The 20,528-nt window shown below is 48.5% G+C and overlaps 1 protein-coding gene across 1 annotated transcript in view; it reads right to left on the bottom strand.

Moving 5' to 3' along the window:
- The window catches only part of cacna2d2a (calcium channel, voltage-dependent, alpha 2/delta subunit 2a), a 247,107-nt gene extending 227,225 nt beyond the window's left edge, over window positions 1-19,882 (bottom strand). Inside the window, exons 1-2 of the mRNA XM_066697542.1 lie at window positions 19,554-19,882; window positions 8,056-8,137 (exon numbers count right to left, since the gene is read on the bottom strand). Of these exons, the coding sequence (XP_066553639.1) occupies window positions 8,056-8,137; window positions 19,554-19,669 (198 nt within the window). The 5' untranslated portion in view covers window positions 19,670-19,882. The remainder of the gene's footprint in view (window positions 1-8,055; window positions 8,138-19,553) is intronic.
- Window positions 19,883-20,528: the final 646 nt, after the last annotated feature.

Below are 20,528 nucleotides of genomic sequence, written 5' to 3'. Positions count from 1 at the left end.
CCCCTTGAGGAAATCGGTTCCCATCAAAAGGTAACCAAAAGATTGGCGCAATTTAGCCCATTTCAGCAGACCCGTTCTGGCAAAAGCCCAGAGCTCGATGTGAGGTTTGTGCCGGTGGTGAGGAGGATGAGAAGTCTGGTGCCGCGCGAGAGTCAGATTACATTCACACCATCGGACTAATGCGATGACAAGATGGGTAAAGAACCGCCGATTGATACCCCGTGCTGTTGTAATCTCAATTAAAACATACTTTAGAGTAACGACAGAGGACAACTATGCTCTGCAGCTGCGCCTTGCTTTCGTGGCGCGAACCCCTTCCTACCACCTTCACGTTGCCAAAGAGACGGCAGAGACGCCAAGGTGAGGGAACATCTCCTTCTCCAGGCGGCAGGTTGTGTCTCAACAACACTGGGAGCAGGTAGCAGCTGGCTGATGGACAGCATTTACATTCTCAAACAGCCAGTGAATGGATTTAAGCCAGTGATACCTGTCGAGAGCTGTCACACGGGTTTGGAAGTGAGAGACAAAACATCTGTGAGCTCGCCTGGCTGGAGAGGGGATTACGTACAAAGAGAGATGTCAGCGCGAACGCACAGGAGGAGACACCAGCGGCTGGGGACAGGGGGGCGCGGGCGGAGGATGGAAAACTACACACAGAGAGGTTTAAATAAGTACACAAATTAGACGCTGGATATCGCAGAGTGACCGTGATCCAGAAAAAGTGAAAGTTATTTTTATACAGGTTTCCTAACAAGGCCGCAGATGGAGAATATTCTGGTTGCTGCCCTCGCCGCTCTGTTCTGAAAGAGCCTCTGGTTGGAAGCAGGCACTGGTGTGTGAAACGAAGGCTGATTTTTGACTACATTAGCCTCCCTGATAAGCCGGTCTGCTCCACCGCTGGAGTCTGGCTCCGAGCTAGAGGTGAGCGCCGCCCCCCCGCAGCCAGCACTCCTGCGCTGGCACAGAGACGAGCCGAGGCATTTACACAGCCCCGATAACGACCCGCTAAGAACCAGGCTGCTCAAACACCGCTGTACAGGAAAGGACAAATTATTATTATTGTTATTATTATTATTATTATTATTATTATTATTATTATTATTAAGCATGCCATTGTTTAAGGTCATTTCTCTCTAAAAATCTAACTTTCTGTAAATTATTGACAGGAGTAAGTACTATTACATCAAGACCCAATTACATTGATTACTAGTCGCATCAGACAACAGATCAGGGCCCATATTCCCACTCCTGCCTCAGGAAATATCTGGGGCCAGTTTAACCCTGCGAGTGCCACCGCCTGTGTCCGTGTGTCCGGTCAGGTGACTCTGATGTTCTGCTCTTTATATCTGACTTCCGGCTCGTGGCTCCACACCTGGGAAAGATGGAAAGTGAATTGCCCGAGATGAGCTAAAGCACCCGTCCCCGGCTGTAAAGGGTTAATTAAGAATCCAATCAGCACTTGACCTCGACTCATCGATGGCCTCCATCGTGGGCGTGAAAGGTTACTGAAACATCCTGTCTGTCTCCGCTCCCCCCCTTCGGCCTGTTCTGGACTCCCACCAGTTAAAAGTAAAAAAATACATACATTTTGTTTTATTTATAGGTTACTAATTAATTCAAAACTTAATACTAAATTCATGAACTAAAGAGTTAATTCATTAAAAACCAACAAAAAACACCTTATTCAATATTTGCTCTCCCCCCGCTGCCTCGAGTGTGAAGCTCTGAGCAGCGCTGAAAACACGCACACGCATGTACATGAGCACCACAGCCTGGCACCGTGCCCGTCCGTGTGTACGGTTTCTGGCAATGCACTCTGGGAGATAAACCGGCCCCACCCCCTGCTACACAACCGCCGCATCGTCAGCGGGGGATTACCTGGGTACGAGCCTCCAACACATTAGAGATGCAAAGCACTCTGAATGCCACTTCGAGGTACATGACATTAAAACCCTGATGATGTTGCAATAATAAGTGTTAACAGCACATGTATTAATCACTATTCATGCTTTAGGGCTCGTTTGGCAGCAGGTTTAACTTGGGGGGGTGGGGGGGACAATTCTCCCATTAGAAAATTAAAATTAAGAACATGTGACAAATCTAGTGTGTCTAATTCTGTAAAACAGTCACATCACATGACTCTTCTGTGACACATGTAGGGTCAATAGATCAATTTGATCTCAGGACTACAATATTTTCATTACAATTTATTTTTACAAACATCTCTTTCCCCCCAATTTGAGCTGAGCAGATCCACAGGGAGGCAGAACAATCCCGGAGCATTACAGAGCATTAGGAACATCTCAAATCCCCACGATGGCACTGCACCAGAGATCCCGAAAACGCCTGCCCTCCGCTCAGCTCTATTAATAAACCCAGCAGCGCCGGCTCTCCGCGCTCCTTCGTCTCTCCCTCGTTCCCATCATATTTATTTTTCTGCCCAACGATCGGTGAAAGGCAACTGTTTTTATTTCTGTTTTTCTAATCCCTCTCTTCCCCCACGCAGCTCTTCCCTCTGCTTTCAGAATATATCAAAGCACCGTTTTAGCTCCTTCGCATGAGGGTTTTGATAACGGAGGCAAAAAAAAAAGCAAAGGAAAATAATTTAATGGGATGAACCTATTTTGAAAAAAAAAGATGCAGGCAGCCTCCTAGGTATTTAATCAGATACAGCAGCAACACAACAGGAAAGAGAGAGAGAGAGAGAGAGAGAGAGAGAGAGAGGGAGAGAGAGAGGGAGAGGGAGAGAGAGAGATAGAGAGAGATGTGTGGTGGTGGAGGTGGGGGGGGCTGGGGGCAAACCGAAAGCAATCCAGTCACATGCTAAGTGCTATGAATTATTCATGGAGATTAGCTTCCTTATGTAAATGAATTAAAAGCCCAGAATATGTTGTCCTGACATCTGAGAGACTCGCTGAAATTAGACGGCTAAGTTGCCATGTGGCTGTAATAGGCCTCGGCAACGGAGGGGCTCGGAGTTACAGGGCCTACAGGGCAGCCCACGTGCTTCAGGAGGAAGAGTCCTTGAGGGACGGGGGGGGTTTATCTGCTACCAACTCACGCTGTAACCTGGGCCCGAATGGCAAGTTCAATCGGGGGCCTCAAAGAGCAGCCACCCCCGATCTAATCTCCCCGGAGTCCCTGTACCAAATGAGATGCCTTCATAGATAACATTCAATTACGAAGCTTTCGCATGCAATGCCAAGAGTCCCACCTCAGAGAGAGGAGGTCCGAGTCATCACACAATGTCGGCACACAGGGACCGGCACGCAGGGACCGGCACGCAGGGACCGGCACCCTCAGCACCTCCATGGACATCTCCCTGCTTCTTCAGTGGTGGCACTACTCACCCACAAGGGTTAGAATAAAATAAGAAGTCCGGTGGGCAGACGACAATTTTCCAGACACCTGCATTCGAACAAGCGCTTGCCATTTCCCTCCTCCCTCACTGTGCCATTGTGCCAACAAGCGGAGAGATGGCTCATACTGAAACAGACCTGACTATACTCTCACAGTCACCTCATGACCCCAGTGATCGGTATAGTTTTGTGCCGGCAGTGTGTGGCTCAGAAGAGGCCATCGCTGCACTTACAGCTTCACATCATTCCCCAAAGCCAGCATCTCCACAGAGCGACTCACTTACTGGACACTCAAGCAAGGAGGGAACTTCCTTCAGGGAACGTCCCCATTTTACAGCCCGATACACCTGCACAACTACGGTGGCCTCTGCTTGGCACTCAGATGCAAGACCACGTCCACTCTCCAGCAGCATCTATGCCTCCTGGGCTCTAACCCTCATTCAAACATGCAACTATAATCCCAGTCCTGAACCCTGCAGCGCGGTCCAGACATCGGGAAGAGTCACCGTCTGGAAGGAACTGAAGTGGAAGTGTAGGACCTGCAGCTCCATTGTCTGTGTCCTGCTTCGTAGGGCACCAAGAACGTGTGGAAGTGGAGAGGAAGAGAAACAGAACCATGAGCGATATCTATTTCTGTGCCTTACCTGTCCATTTCCCATTTATGTCACAACAATCAATCGCAGCATCAGCCCTTTCCCGGGGAGAGGGAGAACAGAGGGCCGTGTGCCACAATGGGGAGGATCAATCGGGAGGACAAAGCGACTCAGCCACGGGAGATGGTTCCCAAACTAACTTGTTAGCATCAAAAGGAGAGTTCTGCAGCACCGCGGTACAATTATCCCCCCTCTGCTGCAGCGATGCTCTCCGACAGGCGGGGGCTGCGAATCAAACACCCATTTATTCCCTGGGGACGCTGTGAAGCATCCCCTTTCATCTAGTCACCTCTCCGGTGCCACGCTCAGAGATTATTTATTTATTTATTTGGAGTGTGGAATTTAAATAACCGTGAGGAAGTAGAAGTGGAGGGAGAGCAGGGGGAAAAAGAGAGAAAAGAAATCAGCGTAACCGTCTTGAATTTCATCTGAAGAGAGAGCAGCGAAACAGGGCTCATTTAATGGAGTCGGAGCAGCGCAGGGACAGGGCTTTTGAAACGGCTCAGACGGGGAACGCTCGCTCTTGCACAAAGGACACGCGTGTCGAGAGATGACAGACAGACACGCGATGGCTCTTCCCTTTCTTTCCCTCCCTCTCTCCCCGGCAGAGCTAGACTCTGTATGGGATTGAGCAGGCTTTCAAAAGGCCGATAATTGCCCATTACGTTTAATCAAGTTTGGATGGCAGAAAATTAAAAAAAGAAAGGAGAACTCTGGGAAAAGAAAAGGAAAGGAAAGGATAAAAAGCCTGAATAAAGAACCGACCACAATGTCACTGACGGGGCTGTGATTGTGGGCGTGTTGTCTGAGGACAATAGAGCCGGCAGAGAGGTTACTGGAACTGGCCAGGACTCGTTAAAGAGAGAAGAGAAAGAAAACCGCGTATCGGAACTGTGTGGGACAGAGGGAATGAGCTGATGGAGAACAGAGATGAGAAAACAATGAGGGAAGGAAAGGCTTTTTAATTGGTCCCCGAAGACCAAAGTAGGGTTGCTCTACAAAACAAACACACAAAATAAAAAATGTATGCAATGAAATCCAGGGCTCCTCTTCCAATCAACGTCCTGTCGGTGCAGTGCATGCTGGGTAGACAATGAGGGTAGGCTGCCGACAGAGCCAGGCCGGGAGGGGGCGGACCGCCACGCCACCGGGGTGGGTCGCGATGACAGCGGCGTGGAGAGGCCAATGCGAGATGACAGGAGGAAGCATGGCAGGAGAAACGGGCCCAAAGGGCTCGCAGGGGGCCTGGCCGAGATCCACACACAGCACTGCACCGGCCTGGGGGCCCCTCCACAGCCCGTGCTGATTACAGAGGCTTTATATAAGGCTTCCTCTGAGCCCACACAAGCACTGCCATCCAGACGAGTGACTCAACTGTTTGTTTTGCACTCTCTCACTCCGTGCCGCGTGCCAGGATAGAGCGGCTGTGCAGCTGCAGAGGTACAGCGAGACTGAAGGCATGAAGCAGGCTTAGCTCACAAGAAGATGAAGAATAAATAAACAATCACAATAATTGTAATGTGTGGCACACTGTTAATGGTCTTTTCGATGACTGAGGGGGCGTTGGGAACCCGTCCACTCCACAGACCAAGGGGAGACACCTGGATGACTCTCGGGTAAACCATCTCCCATCAGCTGAGGAGCAGAGGACCATGCAGACTGATTACACTAACTGTGCTGTATTGTTTCCCTGCTTTCCCAGTTATACCTGCCTGTCCATCCCTGCAGCCTCTCACACTATAGTCAGTCCTGGTGGTTCACCGTGCCGTACTGAGGTTACGGCAGCGGACTGGACCTCTCAGTGGGTCTGTAGCGATCTGCACACGCTGACCTTCCACAGGGGACTTTCTGAACACGGCCACCGAGGACACGGATCATGAAGGTGTCCTAATGGTTTGACAGTGAAATCTGAGAGAAAGGAAACGTCTCTAAGCACCAGACTCACATCCGAACTGTACAGATCTGACTGGGGGAGGAAGTGGAAAGACTGAAGAGTACGACGACTGTGGAACCATTACTTGTCTTAGTTTTTGTATCTTTTTCCTTAGACAAAAAACACTTTTTCATGAAATGCTGTATCGTTGAAAAGGAGCCAAGCGACAAGCAATCTTGTTACCAGCCAGTAAAACCCGGGAAGATTTGTATCAGCACGTATATAGAGGCATCCATTTAGAAAATAGTTTTTCCAGTCCTGCTGAGCCATTAAGTTCCCTCCATGACTCCTCCTGTTAGGAGTCCTGATAAAGTCCTTCTGCACAGACACTGCATTACCTCGGCTGTATTATCCCACAAAGCTGGCGCTTAACCTGACTGGTTACTATATATTTTCCCCACTAGTCCTCCTGATGAACTGACTGCTGCTCTTGGCCTTATAAGGACATCATCGGGGGCTGGAATGCTGCATCTCTCGAGCTCCGTCTAAACAACGGGCTCTTTAACGTCCGTGAACTTTGCGTTGATAAAGAGCTATTTAAAAACCCCTGTCAGAGGTGTGTGAAGCCCAGCTAATGGACCTCAACACATAAAAGCCTGAAGAATAGATTTTTAAATCTCTGATGTTAACACCTTAAACTGCATCAGGGTGAATTGAAAGCCAGGCTTAAAAAACTGCGTTCAGTGGCATCAGGGGTTCTGCCTCTCAGATATTTAATTTGCAAACACCGAGCACTGTATACCGAGGACCACGGGGTGTGGGGAGGAGTTTGAAGGATTGAGTCATTCAGCCAAGCTGGCGTTTAAGACCTTCAACAGTAAAGCGCAGCGCAGATTACAGCAGCGATTGTGTAATCCACAGACGCTCTGCTATTCCAGGGCAATCAAACATCAGAAATATTTTCCAACAGCCAGGCAGCTGAGCATCCCTCACTGGCAGAGCGCACACTGCGAGAGACGCGCCGGGCTCCCAACAGAAGCTGCTGGGAGACATGTTGTGCGGCTCGGAAAACTGTGTCACCACTGCTGCCAACGTACAGTGTGGAATAGTGCCACGCGAGTCCAGCCTGTCCCTGCCATGCTTCAGCCCACGCCACACAGACACGACACGACACCAAGCAAGACTTCAGGATCCAATTAAAAATAATAACAATAATAATAAAGAACTGCACAGACACTTTAACACCTCCATCACAGCACCGACCTCCTGCCCAGCGCCCATCATCTGTAGAGTAGTAACCAGCGGCTTTTTCTACTCAGTAAAGATGTGTGTTAATGTGCCTGAAAGTATGGGTTAACCCTGTGTGTGTGTGTGTTTGTGTCAGTGTTTGTGTTCGACATTTCCAGCTTTCCTGGCTCAAGTTCACTTCCACTCCTTCATGTCAGTTTTGCCCGGGAAGTGTCAGAACTAATTGGACTAAAAGTTATCGAGAGGTGAAAGACCAGGCCAAGTCCCTGAGCCACATCCACCCTACAGAATAGACACCCAATCAGACCCAGCAGAGATCAACCAAGTCGAGCCCCTTCCTCGGGGGTCTGCAGCTGCTTCAGATGCTCTCAGCCTCAGCTCACGAATGAATCCCAGCAGTTTAATATCAGACAGAGAGGGACATGGGCCCAGCATTCTACCCCACAGAAAAGATCCCAATTCTCTCAACGCAATAAGAAATTAAAGACGGAGACTCTTATGTTGGGCGAAGAGAAATGTATATGTGTAGCCGATGCGGGTCAGAGCTCCCTGCCCGGGATTCGAACCACGCACCACCGGCGCACCTCCGAGCGCTCCGCACCGCAGCGGCTCCAGCGCAGTACAGTGTCAAGCCCTCTACGATAAAAGGCCGGGCCTCCAACCATGGGAGGCTTAACACTGCACTACTTTTTACTGAGGGGTTACGTCACTTTGCAACGGGCTCATTATACACGGATGAGCCCCGTTACATATGTTTTCCTCTTTTTTTTAAACAAATTAAAGGAAATAACCAAATTCAGGATTTTATTCAGAGCTCATGACAGAGGCGCTGATGTTACACCTGAACAGGAAGCTCTCCAGGCAACCCATTAACTCTTCCCTTCCCACACCGCACAAGAGAAAGCGTGTCAAAGGCACTCACCCCTCGCATCTGCTGGACTCCGCTGACGAGCTGCAGGACTTTGTCAATTTCTTGCTCTATCCGTCCAGCCCAGTGCATCATCCTGCAGAGAGAGAGAGAGACAGAGAGAGTGAGGAGGACGAATACGCACCACAGCATCAGTGTGTGAGACCAGCCCTCTCCCAGTGCAATGCCCCTTTGTCAAATGTCAGACCTGTGAGGGCTTAACAAACATGCCTGTGAATAAATTGGAATAAAGCTGATTGGCTGAAAGCTCCTGCCTAATACTTCTTTCCACCAGGTCTATCGATGTTGTTTTTGCTCAATTCCATGTTTGTTACATACACACATACACACATCTATAGAGAGCTGAGAGTTACCATTACGGCTACCTCTGACTCAAAAACACTCAGCCAATTTCTGCAGCAGAGTTCAAATTAAATTATGGCCAATTTCAAACAGTCAAGTGTCTCATTCCTCCAGTTTCCCATTGCAGAGCAACTTCAATAACATTTCCAATGATGCACTGAACGATCGCGGCTTTCTGTCGCATTTAAATAGGCCGTCCTGTCCTGAAAGCAAATGACGTCAAACAGGCCACAGAAATTCAGCAAAAAGTTACAAATCAAACCACATTGCCTTGAATATAAAATAAGGTATAGATAGCCAAGCTGTTTCTCATGCATCACCATCATAAAAACTATCTTGTTGGCTCTAAATTCCTATCCAACAGTAAAAAAGTATATGCAAAATGATCAGAGGACTCGATGGGTCTGAATCCATCTTTAAGCACAAGTCAAATAAGTCCATCTCTCCAGGGCCTGGAGTCCATCAGACACACGACACATACAGCACGACCAACAACACACCTGTCTGCACTACAGTGACAACACTGTTCTGTATGCGTTTCCCTCCCTCCCTCCCTCCCTCCCCCTCACTCTCTCTTCCTCCCTCTCTCCTTCGCTCTCCCTCAACTGCCGCCGCACAGTTGGTATCTTCACATGCATAATTTAGACGGCTGTTGCGCCGGCTCTCATCATGGCAATCCATTCCTGCTCTCAGGACTCACGCCGCTCCGCAGCTGTGCTCGGGGTGAAGGTCTGCACATTTAATTGCGGCCCTGCTCAGCTACAGAACTCAGAGGGAACTGCCGGGACACGGAGGCGATCTGTAGGCGATGCACAGCTGAGCGGCCCAAGAAGAGGCTGATAGGCAGAGGACTGGGGGGTGGTGCTGAGGAAAAACTTCAGTGGAGAGGTGCTCATTTTAATATGTCATGGCCTACCCCTTCCCTTAGAACACAGCAGGGACAGAAATCTCATCATATTCACACTAGTCAGCTCGTGTGTACAGGAGGTTGTATTTACTGCACTTTGTAATGTTGTGAAAATGTCAAAAAGTCTCCCCGGGTACCAGCGCTTTTTACTAAATAAATACTACTATTATTAATAATAATCTGTATATAAGCCTCTCTCCCCTGTAGTCCGTTTCCGAGGGAGAAATCTCCGGGTCGAGAGGAGGCTTCTCGCTCTGTGTGTTGCGCCTGCGAGCCGAGGCCAGAATCGGCATTTACGCAAACACAGCAGTTTTGTGCTAAACATCCGCGAGACGCTCCCTGGAGGGGCTCCGAGCAGCTCCCATTAATCATTCAATTCCAGCTCTCCGAAGGGCCAAGCTGCTTCCTACTGGCTTAGAGACACTCAAAGCCCAACCCTGACCGCTGGGACCGAGGCTCAGCCGACCCTGCGACGAACCGGTCACAACACCTCGCCGGCCGCGGTTAACGGGACGGGAAACGCCGGCAGAGCCACTGCGGTGGGGAGTCACTCAGAGGGTCCGAGGGGCCTGACGTGAATATGATCACAGCGTTATTACCAAGAGCATTAGCATTGCGGAAGTAAATGATTTCCAGATGAAAACTTTTGAAAAGATTTACAGATTAAATGATAACCATTAAAACACTGCATCATTAGGGAATTGTTTTATCAATTCAATTTTGTGTGTTCTAGTAATCACAGAGAACCATAACACAGACAGCCAGGCCGGCCTATGTCTGCAAGGCACAGCAGCTATAATACTGACTGCCGGCACCGAAGTCTGTCCCACTTCCTGTTCTCCTGGGAGCGCAGAAACGCGGTGAAACACAGCTCCTCACAGCCTCTCCTAACCAGCCAATATGAACGGCATTAATGGTTCAAACTCAGCCCGATGACGCTGTGCAGTTTAGTCAGCGGAGTAACTTAGACCCAGATTACAGTGGTAATTTGAGGCTTTCAGGCATTACGCCCATTGTCCTTTTATTTCTGTTGCATTAACTTTGCTCAGCCGGCTCCGGCACGATGGCTTTACCGCCTTTGTTTTCGATGCTCGATACACTGAGCATCTCTCTTGCACCGCAAAGAGGCTCGAGAGGAAACGGTGGGCACGGGGCGGCTGGGAATGGAGGCGTACCGAGCTACTGGGGTAGAGACCGGGCCCCGTGCACCACCAGAGATGCCAATGGCGAAAGGTAACCACACAGATTAGAAATGAAACCTCATGATCAGCTGCCCGTGCCAGGCATGCGTCTGTTGATCTATTATGACAAATTGGGCCGATTGGGCCCCAGCTGCCCCCACGGGACACGTCAGATCTCACAACCAAACAGGAGGGTGTCCGCTTAGCATAAGCATTGGCTTTTCATAAACAATGCATTGTGACCTCTGTCAGCTAATGCCTCCCCTTCCCCCCCAAGCATGACAATTGTCGTGCGGGCTGGTGGCATGCCCTGTGATGCTGTAACACACAGAACATGACAGGAGCCCGTGTTTCATTGCCAAGACTGGCTTTTCACAATCAGATCAGCGAGCTGCACTCTCCGCGACAGCCACCGACCGGATAAACAGAGACGCTGAGGAGACGCCGCACAAAGAGCAATAAAGAAAGTAAAGGGTGACGGGGAGGTAAGTACTAAGACACAAAGCACTGAACGCAGACCGGGGTGGATCTACAGGTACGGGACAGCTCTCTGACAATGAGCCGGGACGGAGCCGCTGAGCTTGTGATTACGTGACGACGACAGACAGTGTGATAACGGTGGCAGGAAGTCACCCGACATCAGCATACAGCTGACAACATCCATCTCCCTGTGAACGATCGCCCATCCTTCAGGTGAAGTGCATTGTGGTTTAAAACCTCAGCTTGACAGATCCCCGATTCACGCTGATCTTCACACATTGATGGCAGTAAGCGCTCATATCAGACCTGTAATCCGCATCATATGTCCAAGTGCTCTCCACTAAAGCAGCATTTAATTTTTCCAGAACAGATTTTTGGGCGCACCTGCACCCAATGCACACAGACACAGAAAAGCAACGCTGTGAAGTGTGAGATTATTGTCGTGTGGGGTTAGCAAAGGTTAGCAAAGGTTTGTCTAACGCCAGGAAGTGGGATAACTTCAAACCCTCCGGTTATACTCGTAGAACCACGAGCTGCAAACGCCAAGCAGACAAACTGCGAACTGTAGTAAAGACACAAACAAGGGAATAAATCAAGTTTCCTAAACACGGCTGAAGGAGGGTCCCGTCTTGCCCAGGAGTCTCTCTGCCGCAGGCCCTCTCCGCTCTGTTCTCGCTCTGCGGGAATGCGAGACGTGGTGCTCTACGTACGCGGCGGCCCTAACGAACAGTGACTGGCATGTTTTCTGCTCAGCAAAGCACAGGATGGCATCCCCTGACTGGGAATTAACTAGTTTACCGCGTACTTAGGTGCCAGACTCACAGTGAGAGAGATGTGTGAAGAAGAAGATGGAAAAATCACTTGTCGGGCAAGAGCTCTGACTAAATTGTTACAAAAAAGGATAATCCCACACGGATACAGGCGAGCAGCACAGTTATGGAAATTTCCTTCTGTCGTCTGGTAATCAGCACTGAGATTTCATAGCCCTTGATTCCACGCAGCTTGCCGAGTTCACGGGAATGAACGACAGTGTTTCTGTCAGATGTTCACATGCATTATTGTTCATACTGTACACTCTCCATGTGTATGAATATACATGCCTATATTTTATTCATGTGCACAGACCGCTATGGAGGAAAAACACATGCAAACACGTGCACACGGACACACACACAGTGGTAAACACACGCAAACTGGGTCTTCCTCGCGTTCCCGGGGACGTCGCGCTCGTGTTCCTCATATAAGGTTCAGATTGATCTCAGGCAACACAACGATTCGGATCTGTCACAATATGACCCGTGAAATGTCAGCTCTGAATGTCAGCTCTGCTTGAAAGAAGAAGATAATAAACTAATTAAACAGGTGAACAAATTAGACAGTGAGAGTTTTTATACATGTATACCGTTCCAGGAAAAGCCAGAAACAAGAGCAGCGGAATAGATGTGTGTGTGGGGCATTACAACCCCCAGAACTCAAATGCGCCTCTTCCAGAAATAATAATGCAACATTAAACAGCCCGAGACGAATGCAGAACAGAGGAGTTGCAATCCTGCGTCGTCTCAAGGAGGATTGCACAACGCAGAGGGGGAGACACAGCGCTGACTATGAAAAGGTCACATAGCAATGAGGGGGGAAAAAGCTTAAACCGATGAGACAGTGCTGCAGAGAGCGGTGATGTTAATTGCCAGTGACAAAGCCTCCATCCCTGAGCGAAAAACACGGCTTATCAGTCCGGTCTACTTTGTACATACGCACAGACAACACACAGCGGCGCGCACACTTTGCACTCAATTAAAACAATGACGTTACACAACCACGTCTTTAAATAGATCCTAAATTTAAATAACTCGGGATGCCGGGCTCGGGATCGGACGTCGTGCTCGAGGCAGGACGCGGATTTTATAACACAAACCCCGACATCTCCAGCCCCCACCTCTGTCAATGCCTAAACCGGCCCCCCAGGCCCTGCTGGTGGGTATAGTGGCCCTGCTCCCGGAGCCTCTCCTCTGCTCTGCTCTCTCGGCCTAGCAGTCACAGCTGACTCGAGCCGAGGAGGCCTCATTATCTCCCTCGCTTCCAAGCGCTGCTCTCTCAGCCGACGCATGAGTAAACCGCCTCCGAAGCTCTGGAAAATTCCCATTGCTTGAGATTAAGGACACGATTTGAGAAAATTAAAAACATACGAATAATAATAATAAAAGATAATGAGAAAGAGTCAGCCTCCCGCCTCATACAGGAGCCTCGACTGAAGAACAGGGCGGAGGAGCGGGCAAGCGGTGGTTGAAACAGACTCGAGATGTGGGATGAACGCATACTGTGCCCAAGTTAATTGGTTGCAGAATCAGTATCCGTTCCTGCAAACACAACCATTTCCCTCCATGAATGTAATCATAACTAATTCTTACAGCCAGCACAGAATAGTGGGATGTAATTATCTCCCTTCATTGGCCTTCATTCTCAACCCTTGCTACCGTGAGCGCCGGCCTCACACTGTCCTGTTCCATCGTCTCGCAGCGAAGTGCAATCACCACGGCTTGTGTGTTATTAACGGTCCCCGGCCAGGACGCTGATCCGATGTGCCGGGACCAGCCTGTCCCGTCCGCTCGGCTTCTCCCGCGGTCGGAGGAGAGACAGACTCCTTCTGAGTGCCGCCGTCGGCTCTTAATTGGGCCGAGCTGTCGTTTCTCTCCAGCGCGAATCTGCCCCGTTTTGTGAACATGAGCCGATCCTACAGCGCCTGGTTTACTACGCGGTCAGCAGAAAAACAGACACCGGGCTGGAGAGGGAGAGCCATCGCTAATGAGATCTTGCCACTAAGCCCTGATTCATCATTTACCAGCAATTCCATTTTTCTCCCCCCTCCTCCCTTCGTTTCCATATTGCTGATTAACAGGTGAAGAGCCGGGCTGCTCTCGTCACCGCTGCTCTCTTCGCTGCTGTCTGGGCTGCCGCACGGTGCGTGAATGTGTCGTACAGGAGGTTACGGCCAGATCAAAATCGTATCTGAACACGGGCACAGGCTCTTAATAAAACAGGGCGAACACAACAGGGAAGAGAGGCAGGAAAAAAGCAACATCTTCAGAGGGAGGGAGCTGCGAAATGAGAGCGAGCGTAAACTGCCCCCTTGTGTGCCATTCTGCTGATGGTGTCTAATAGCACTTTAATATTTGCAGAGAGTGCCAGGCGCTGGCGTGCAGCTCAGAGGAGGAAAGTGGTCCCAGTCCGGCCCCCCGTGCCACAAAAACACGTCTACAGAGGCAGCCTGCATCTGAAAACGGTCAAGTATGATCGTGCGGTTCGAAACCCGAGGCAGTTTCTGAAGGCGAACTCCGTTATGAAACCATATCCGTAGGGGATCAGGCTTAACAGCCAAGACGGCACTCAGACCACCTCTTTATTTAAACATCGCACGGAGCGGCTGCGCATCAATTCACATTAAAAGGCCACAATCCTCGAGGATCGAAGCCACTCCTTGGCTCATCCTGGACAAGCTGCAGCGACAGCCAGCGGGATGCCGAGGTGGCGATGAGCTCCGAGCATAGACCCAGTCAATCCCCCGACCAGCCACGGAGCGGAGAGGTTTAAAACACCACTGCCCCCATGCTGCTCACCACATGGAGAAAAGGGGGCGTGCCACTTTTAATGACACTAACACAATTTCCTGCGCTCACTGTTTTACTTCCTATTTTAATCAAAGTTGTGGATTTAACTAAAACAAAACCAACAAGTTGTTCAACCATAGCCCTGTTCCATTCCAGTACCATCCTAGATGCCATTCACTTGCTCCATCATTGTGGACCGAACACACACACTCACACACACGCACGCACGCACGCACGCCGACTATAGCCGAGTCAACAGAAATATAAACCCACATGCCAGTCACTACGTACCAACCCCCCACACTATTTGTGTCTCTAACGGTTTCTTCCATCCACCGTATGGAAATATTACCATTAAACACTGGTTTGTAATCTGGCCGTCTGGTCTAACGTTTGATTCAGTCTTGGCTCATTTCAGAATTTCACGAAGTATTCATGCGCTTTGACTGTTTGTTCACTGTGCACAAACCGCTCAGACCATCAAACGTGAGGCTTTGCAGCTGCGATGCGACCCCGACACCAGGATCTCTTCATAACCAAATATCCGATTCTGTTATACAACACTGGGCCGAAATCTGTTCTCAATAAGATTTACACTTGTTCTGCTACATGTCCACACTGCAGCTGTATACAGATGTTAACAATATTGAACTCTTACATAACATTACAGAGTCCCAGCAACGGCTACAACCACAAACTCCAGGGAAACACTTTGCAAAGAGTCGCTTTAAACCACGATTTCCACACAATCAGCATGAAAGTCTGAGAAATAAATCTAATTCACCTTCACACCGAACCCAGGCAGGCGAGGCGTTTGTTTACACAGCTGAACTTCACTGTTTCCAGCATCATTATGAAATTGATTAAATCTGTATTTCTCCTAAAAGTAATCAGTCCCATTTCTTTTCCAAATACACAAAGGAAACCCAGAATTTACATTTGTCAAATTAAACAGCTGTTACATACTTTAAAATGCTTTAATTTATCATTATGAATAATTAAATTAGTTTACTGCTGTTGTCAATTTTCCTTCACAAAAAGTGTGATTAGCATTTAAGAGTCCTTCTTTTACAACGTCTTATTATTCAGATCCAATACACTTCCCAGAAAAGTCTATGGAATTAGTATACAAATTATACTGGGGGGAGAGACCAAAAAAAACACCAATTTAATAACAAACAGTTTCAATTTTCCTGTAATTAAGGTGTTTTTACAGCTAAAATATTAAACAGGCCTTCGTTCGTGAGAACCGGGGGCCAAAGCAGTTTCCAGGCCTCCGTGGATGTTTCGCCCCTTCGATTCCTGATGTGCGCAGGGCTGGATTGTCGACTGGGGGTAATTTATCTCTTCAACTGAAGAACATCTGCTTCAGCTCGCACTAATTGCACCCTTTTAGAAGTTCCCAGTAGAATGCAAAAACACTCTTAACTCGGATTCAATCTTAATGCATGTTTAGCTCCCTGGAATAAAAAAGAAATAAAAAAACTTGAGGAGTTATTATGCACTGCATTGTTTGCACTTTCTCTGAGTATTCTTGTGTTTGAATGCATCGCAAATCAGGACAGGATGTGCATTAATGCAATTTAAGGCCTAGCAGCTCCACATGCAGGGGCTCCTCCCTTCAGATGTTTTATCTGCCTGGGCTTCACTGATACAAGACATGGATTCACTTAATACAATTCAAATGCTCTTATAACACATTTTTAGATCAGATGTGTCTGAAAGGATCAGGAAGGTTGATGTGGGTTTAAAATGCATCGCTCCTGCACACGGATACAACTTAGCTATTGTAATTAGTGATTAATAAAAGTGGGGAATGTTCAACCTAAAAAGCTGCTCCCATTTTTAACTAAAATACAACATAAGAACATAAGAACATAAGAAAGTTTACAAACGAGAGGACTCCATTCGACCCATTGTGCTCGTTTGGTGTTCATTAATATCTAAGTGACCCAAGGATCCTATCCAGTCTATTTTTAAATGTTGCACGGATCTCAGGTAAAATACAATTTGCAGGAATATAATCTGCATTACAATCTCTCTCTCCCAGTTGAAAGGGCAAGACTACCCAACCTGCACAACCACCAAACACAGCACTGCCAAGTACACAGCACTGCCATACCCAGCCATCAAGCAATATCCCCCATTGCCCATGCATCACACTAGACCACTAAACTCAGATCTCCTGCAGGGCAGATGCACTCCCTAACGCCCAGTCACGCACAGAAAACGATCAACTCCCACAAAGCTGTGCAGGGCGATGATGTATGCGATGGCATGAGGAAGAGCAGGGTGTGAAACTGCAACTGGGCTACAGAGCAGAGACGCCTCTAGTGTTCCTCACACATCTTGCCCCTCCCTGCCCCTCATGAATGGGCTTCAGCTCCTGGAGGTAAATTATTCAGTAAGAATCGTACCAAAGCAGAGCTCTCGTCGCCAAATGTGCAACATGCGTCTCTCTCCCCCTCCTGGCCAGGCGGCGCCACAGCCGGGCCCGCACGGCGCTGAGTGACGGGCTGTAATTGAACGCACACGCCGGCGGCAGCCTCTCCCGGCCGGGATGCAAATCTGGTGTCATCTCATTGCGATGCTGTTAAACCGCGCTTTTACATTTTCACCTGATTTATTTTACTACATTACCCCGGTATTGACCGTAATTACAAGGCCTTTTCAAACCGTGCAAATAAGATCTCACTTTTGTCAGAGTCGGGGGCCGCATTACATTTGTCAGCACAATTTCTCATTATATTTGAGTAGCTTTTTGTGTGTAAGACATTATCCACAGCTGTAAAGCAATTTAACTTTTGGTTTAGGTTTGGCAATGATTATTGACTGATTGATTGAGGGATTTTAATTATTCGTAGCAGTGCTAGTAATTATGTTAAAACATTAACCAACAAATAGCAAAATAGAAAATAAGCATTTGTATCCTGCAGGTAGGTTGTGTATAAAATGGTTGTGAATATATTTTTAAGTAGGCCGACCCTACAATATTATGATTTCGTATTATTATATGATCGTCGAGGTGTACAGTAGATCTGTAGTAAGAGTTACGCCCTGTCTGTAATATTAGCCACACGCAGATCTTGCGATATGATTTGGCTGCATCTGAGGCTGTTTATTGACCAGGGCATTTCAATCAGGCATATTTATTGAAACAGTCATGAATTTAAGAATACCTTGAAAGAAATAATAAGAATAATGGCATGACAATCTGAGAAAAAACAATAAGTAAGCCTACTGGTTTTATATTTGTATGGTTTTTGAATTAAAACTGTAGTCGATCACATTAATTGTTATATAACGATGTTCCCAAATCCGATTTTTTTCTAATCTGGTTATTCTAATTCTACTATTATTTTCCTTGTATTATTATATTAAATATTCCCTTTTTCTACATAATTGCAATGTCCTTTCTCTGGGCTCAGACAGTTGGTGGTTTTCTACAAAAAGGCCACATTTCCACGGGCTGAGACATACTGTATCCACATGGATACTTTGCGGGGACATTTTATTTGCAGCCACGCGTGGGGTGCAGGGCTGCACACGGGGGTCCCGAGGACAGCGTCCACACCTGCACGCATCACGCACTGATGTCCCGCACCGCACACCCCACACCCCGCACACCCCGCTCACACTGCACACCCCGCACACCCCGCACACACTGCACACCACAGCAAGCGCCGTGGGACTGTCGCCTCATCTGTGCTGCAACTTTCAAGGTTTGACAGCCATCCACGTTAGCACTAATTGGGCTTTTAACGTTTCATTTTCAATATTAACATCACATTTCATATGAACTACATACATTGTAACATCACACAGACTCAACTGCGTCTTACTGCATCACAGCAATGCGAAATATTTGAAAAATGTTGTTATGGAAATATGTGAAGACAGTTACTAAAATCAGTATTTAAATATAGTGTATATATAGTTTTTTTTTTAAGATACGAGGGTTTGTAAATTGAGTTTAAAGTGTAATTGATAGTTTTATCAAAACAGCAACTAAAAGCCTATCTATTAAATGGTGACGCTGCCATAGGAAGTAAGCAAAATATATCTTGTGTATTATTTATAACGTAGGCCTAGGAAGTGTAACATTGTATACAAAATAATGGCTAACAAACAAATAAACGGATTATAACGAAAAGAAAAGGAAAAGCTGATTAATTCACGTCATAATTAAATCCGAAGAGGACAGCCGAGCTCAAGCGCAGCCCGTGTCTCCGTGTGGCGGTGCTGCAGCGGCTCCTCTTGCCCGCTCGCCCGGCTGTGGCATCTCTAAGGCGGCGCGCTGCTCCTGTCTTTCCCGGGTCATAAAAACTCACCAAAACAACACCGAGCAGCCGCTGACGAGGACACACACACACAGCGGCCAGCTCACAGGGAAATACAGCAGAGCATCACTCCACGGATGCACCAATACAGCGGCCAGTCAGTCGGATTGTATGTACAGCCGCAGTCTGACTGATCCAGAGGAACACATGCCTAGCATCGTGTGGGGAGCAGCACGGATGCAGCACTGGCATAAGACATGTAAAGTAACATCTCGAACTATTAAAATGAGCAAAGCACGCGTGTGCTGCTGTGCAATTGCACGCATCTCCTCCAGCGCTGCTCTGACCATTAACACCTGTGCCTGCTTAGAAAAGGACCAGCTCTGGACGCTGCAACTCCTGCCTTCATATTAACAGAGGGGTTAAATTAACAGTTACATGTGTGTACATGCACAGATACACACACACGCATACATAAACACATCTATTAAACAGAGCTCAAGTCGCGCAGAATCGCTCGGACAGGCGCAGGTCTGGACCCCGGCGGCGCTGAATTACAGACGCGCTGCTGCCCAGCTTCAGCACCCGGACAGCGGGCTGCTCCATCGCTTCGACCCGCAAGCGGCGCAGTTTGCGCCACCTGTCCCAGATCCGCCGGCTCTGCCCCGGACTCCCATCCCCTCCCCCGGGGCGGACTTACGTGTACTGCTGGGGGAAGCTGAAGCTCTCCGTTCCGGGTGAGGAGAAGCTGAAGATCAGGATAGTTTGGATGGAGACGAAGCAGAAGATGCTGCAGGACTGAGCGCAGATCGCCATTTTTCCATTAAAAATTCAAGAAACGGGAAAAAAACATGTAAGTGTAGTGTAGGAATTCTGTGCCGAGACGAGCCGCTGCGTCCGCGTCCTCTCCGCGCCGGGACCCGAGCACCGTTCCGCCGCCGTGGACCGAGTGCGCTGCGCGGAGGAGTGGAGTGGAGTGGAGGGGCTGGCGGGGAGACACTGAGGCTCAGATGCGCTGCTGCTGCTGCCGCCGCCGGTGTTGCTGTGCCTCTCTCTCTCTCTCTCTCTCTCTCTCTCTCTCTCTCTCTCTCTCTCTCTCAGACTCGGCCGGCGGGGGCGCGCGTTAGCCCCCCCTGTCCCGTTACTCGTGCGCGGCAGGTCCTGTTCCCACGGGAGCGCGCATAGACCCGAGACCCTCGCACGGGAGGAGGTGGGGGGGGGGGAGGGACAGGACGGATAAAGAGCAAAACTGCCGGAGAGCAACACCCCAGCGTCTTGGCATGTGTGCATTCAGGAGCCATGCCACATCCAATAGAGTCTGTGCCACTGAATAATCCCAGGACACAGCGTATATTACAGGCAGCGAAAACTCTTTACTTTTGTTTTACCAAACGCACACTTAATCAGATGTAGCTTTAAAATAAATAAATAATAATAATGACATATATGCATTATCTGGAGTGCATTGGTTACATTTGTCAAGTGTGTGCCTAAATTATACACTGACCGATTTGATAAACTGTTGTTCTTGCATGGTATAGTTAGTAAGTTAAACAAATCATTAATCATGGTAGTTATGGCCCATGTCGGTATAAACACAGATACTGGGGCATACTGTGTCTCGGGCAAGTGGTTCAGACTAAAACACACCAAAACAAGCACAGAAACATGAGCA

Source organism: Amia ocellicauda, chromosome 3 (assembly GCF_036373705.1).
Source record: "Amia ocellicauda isolate fAmiCal2 chromosome 3, fAmiCal2.hap1, whole genome shotgun sequence".
Classification (NCBI taxonomy): domain Eukaryota; kingdom Metazoa; phylum Chordata; class Actinopteri; order Amiiformes; family Amiidae; genus Amia; species Amia ocellicauda.
This window is presented reverse-complemented; position numbering and strand designations above follow the sequence as displayed.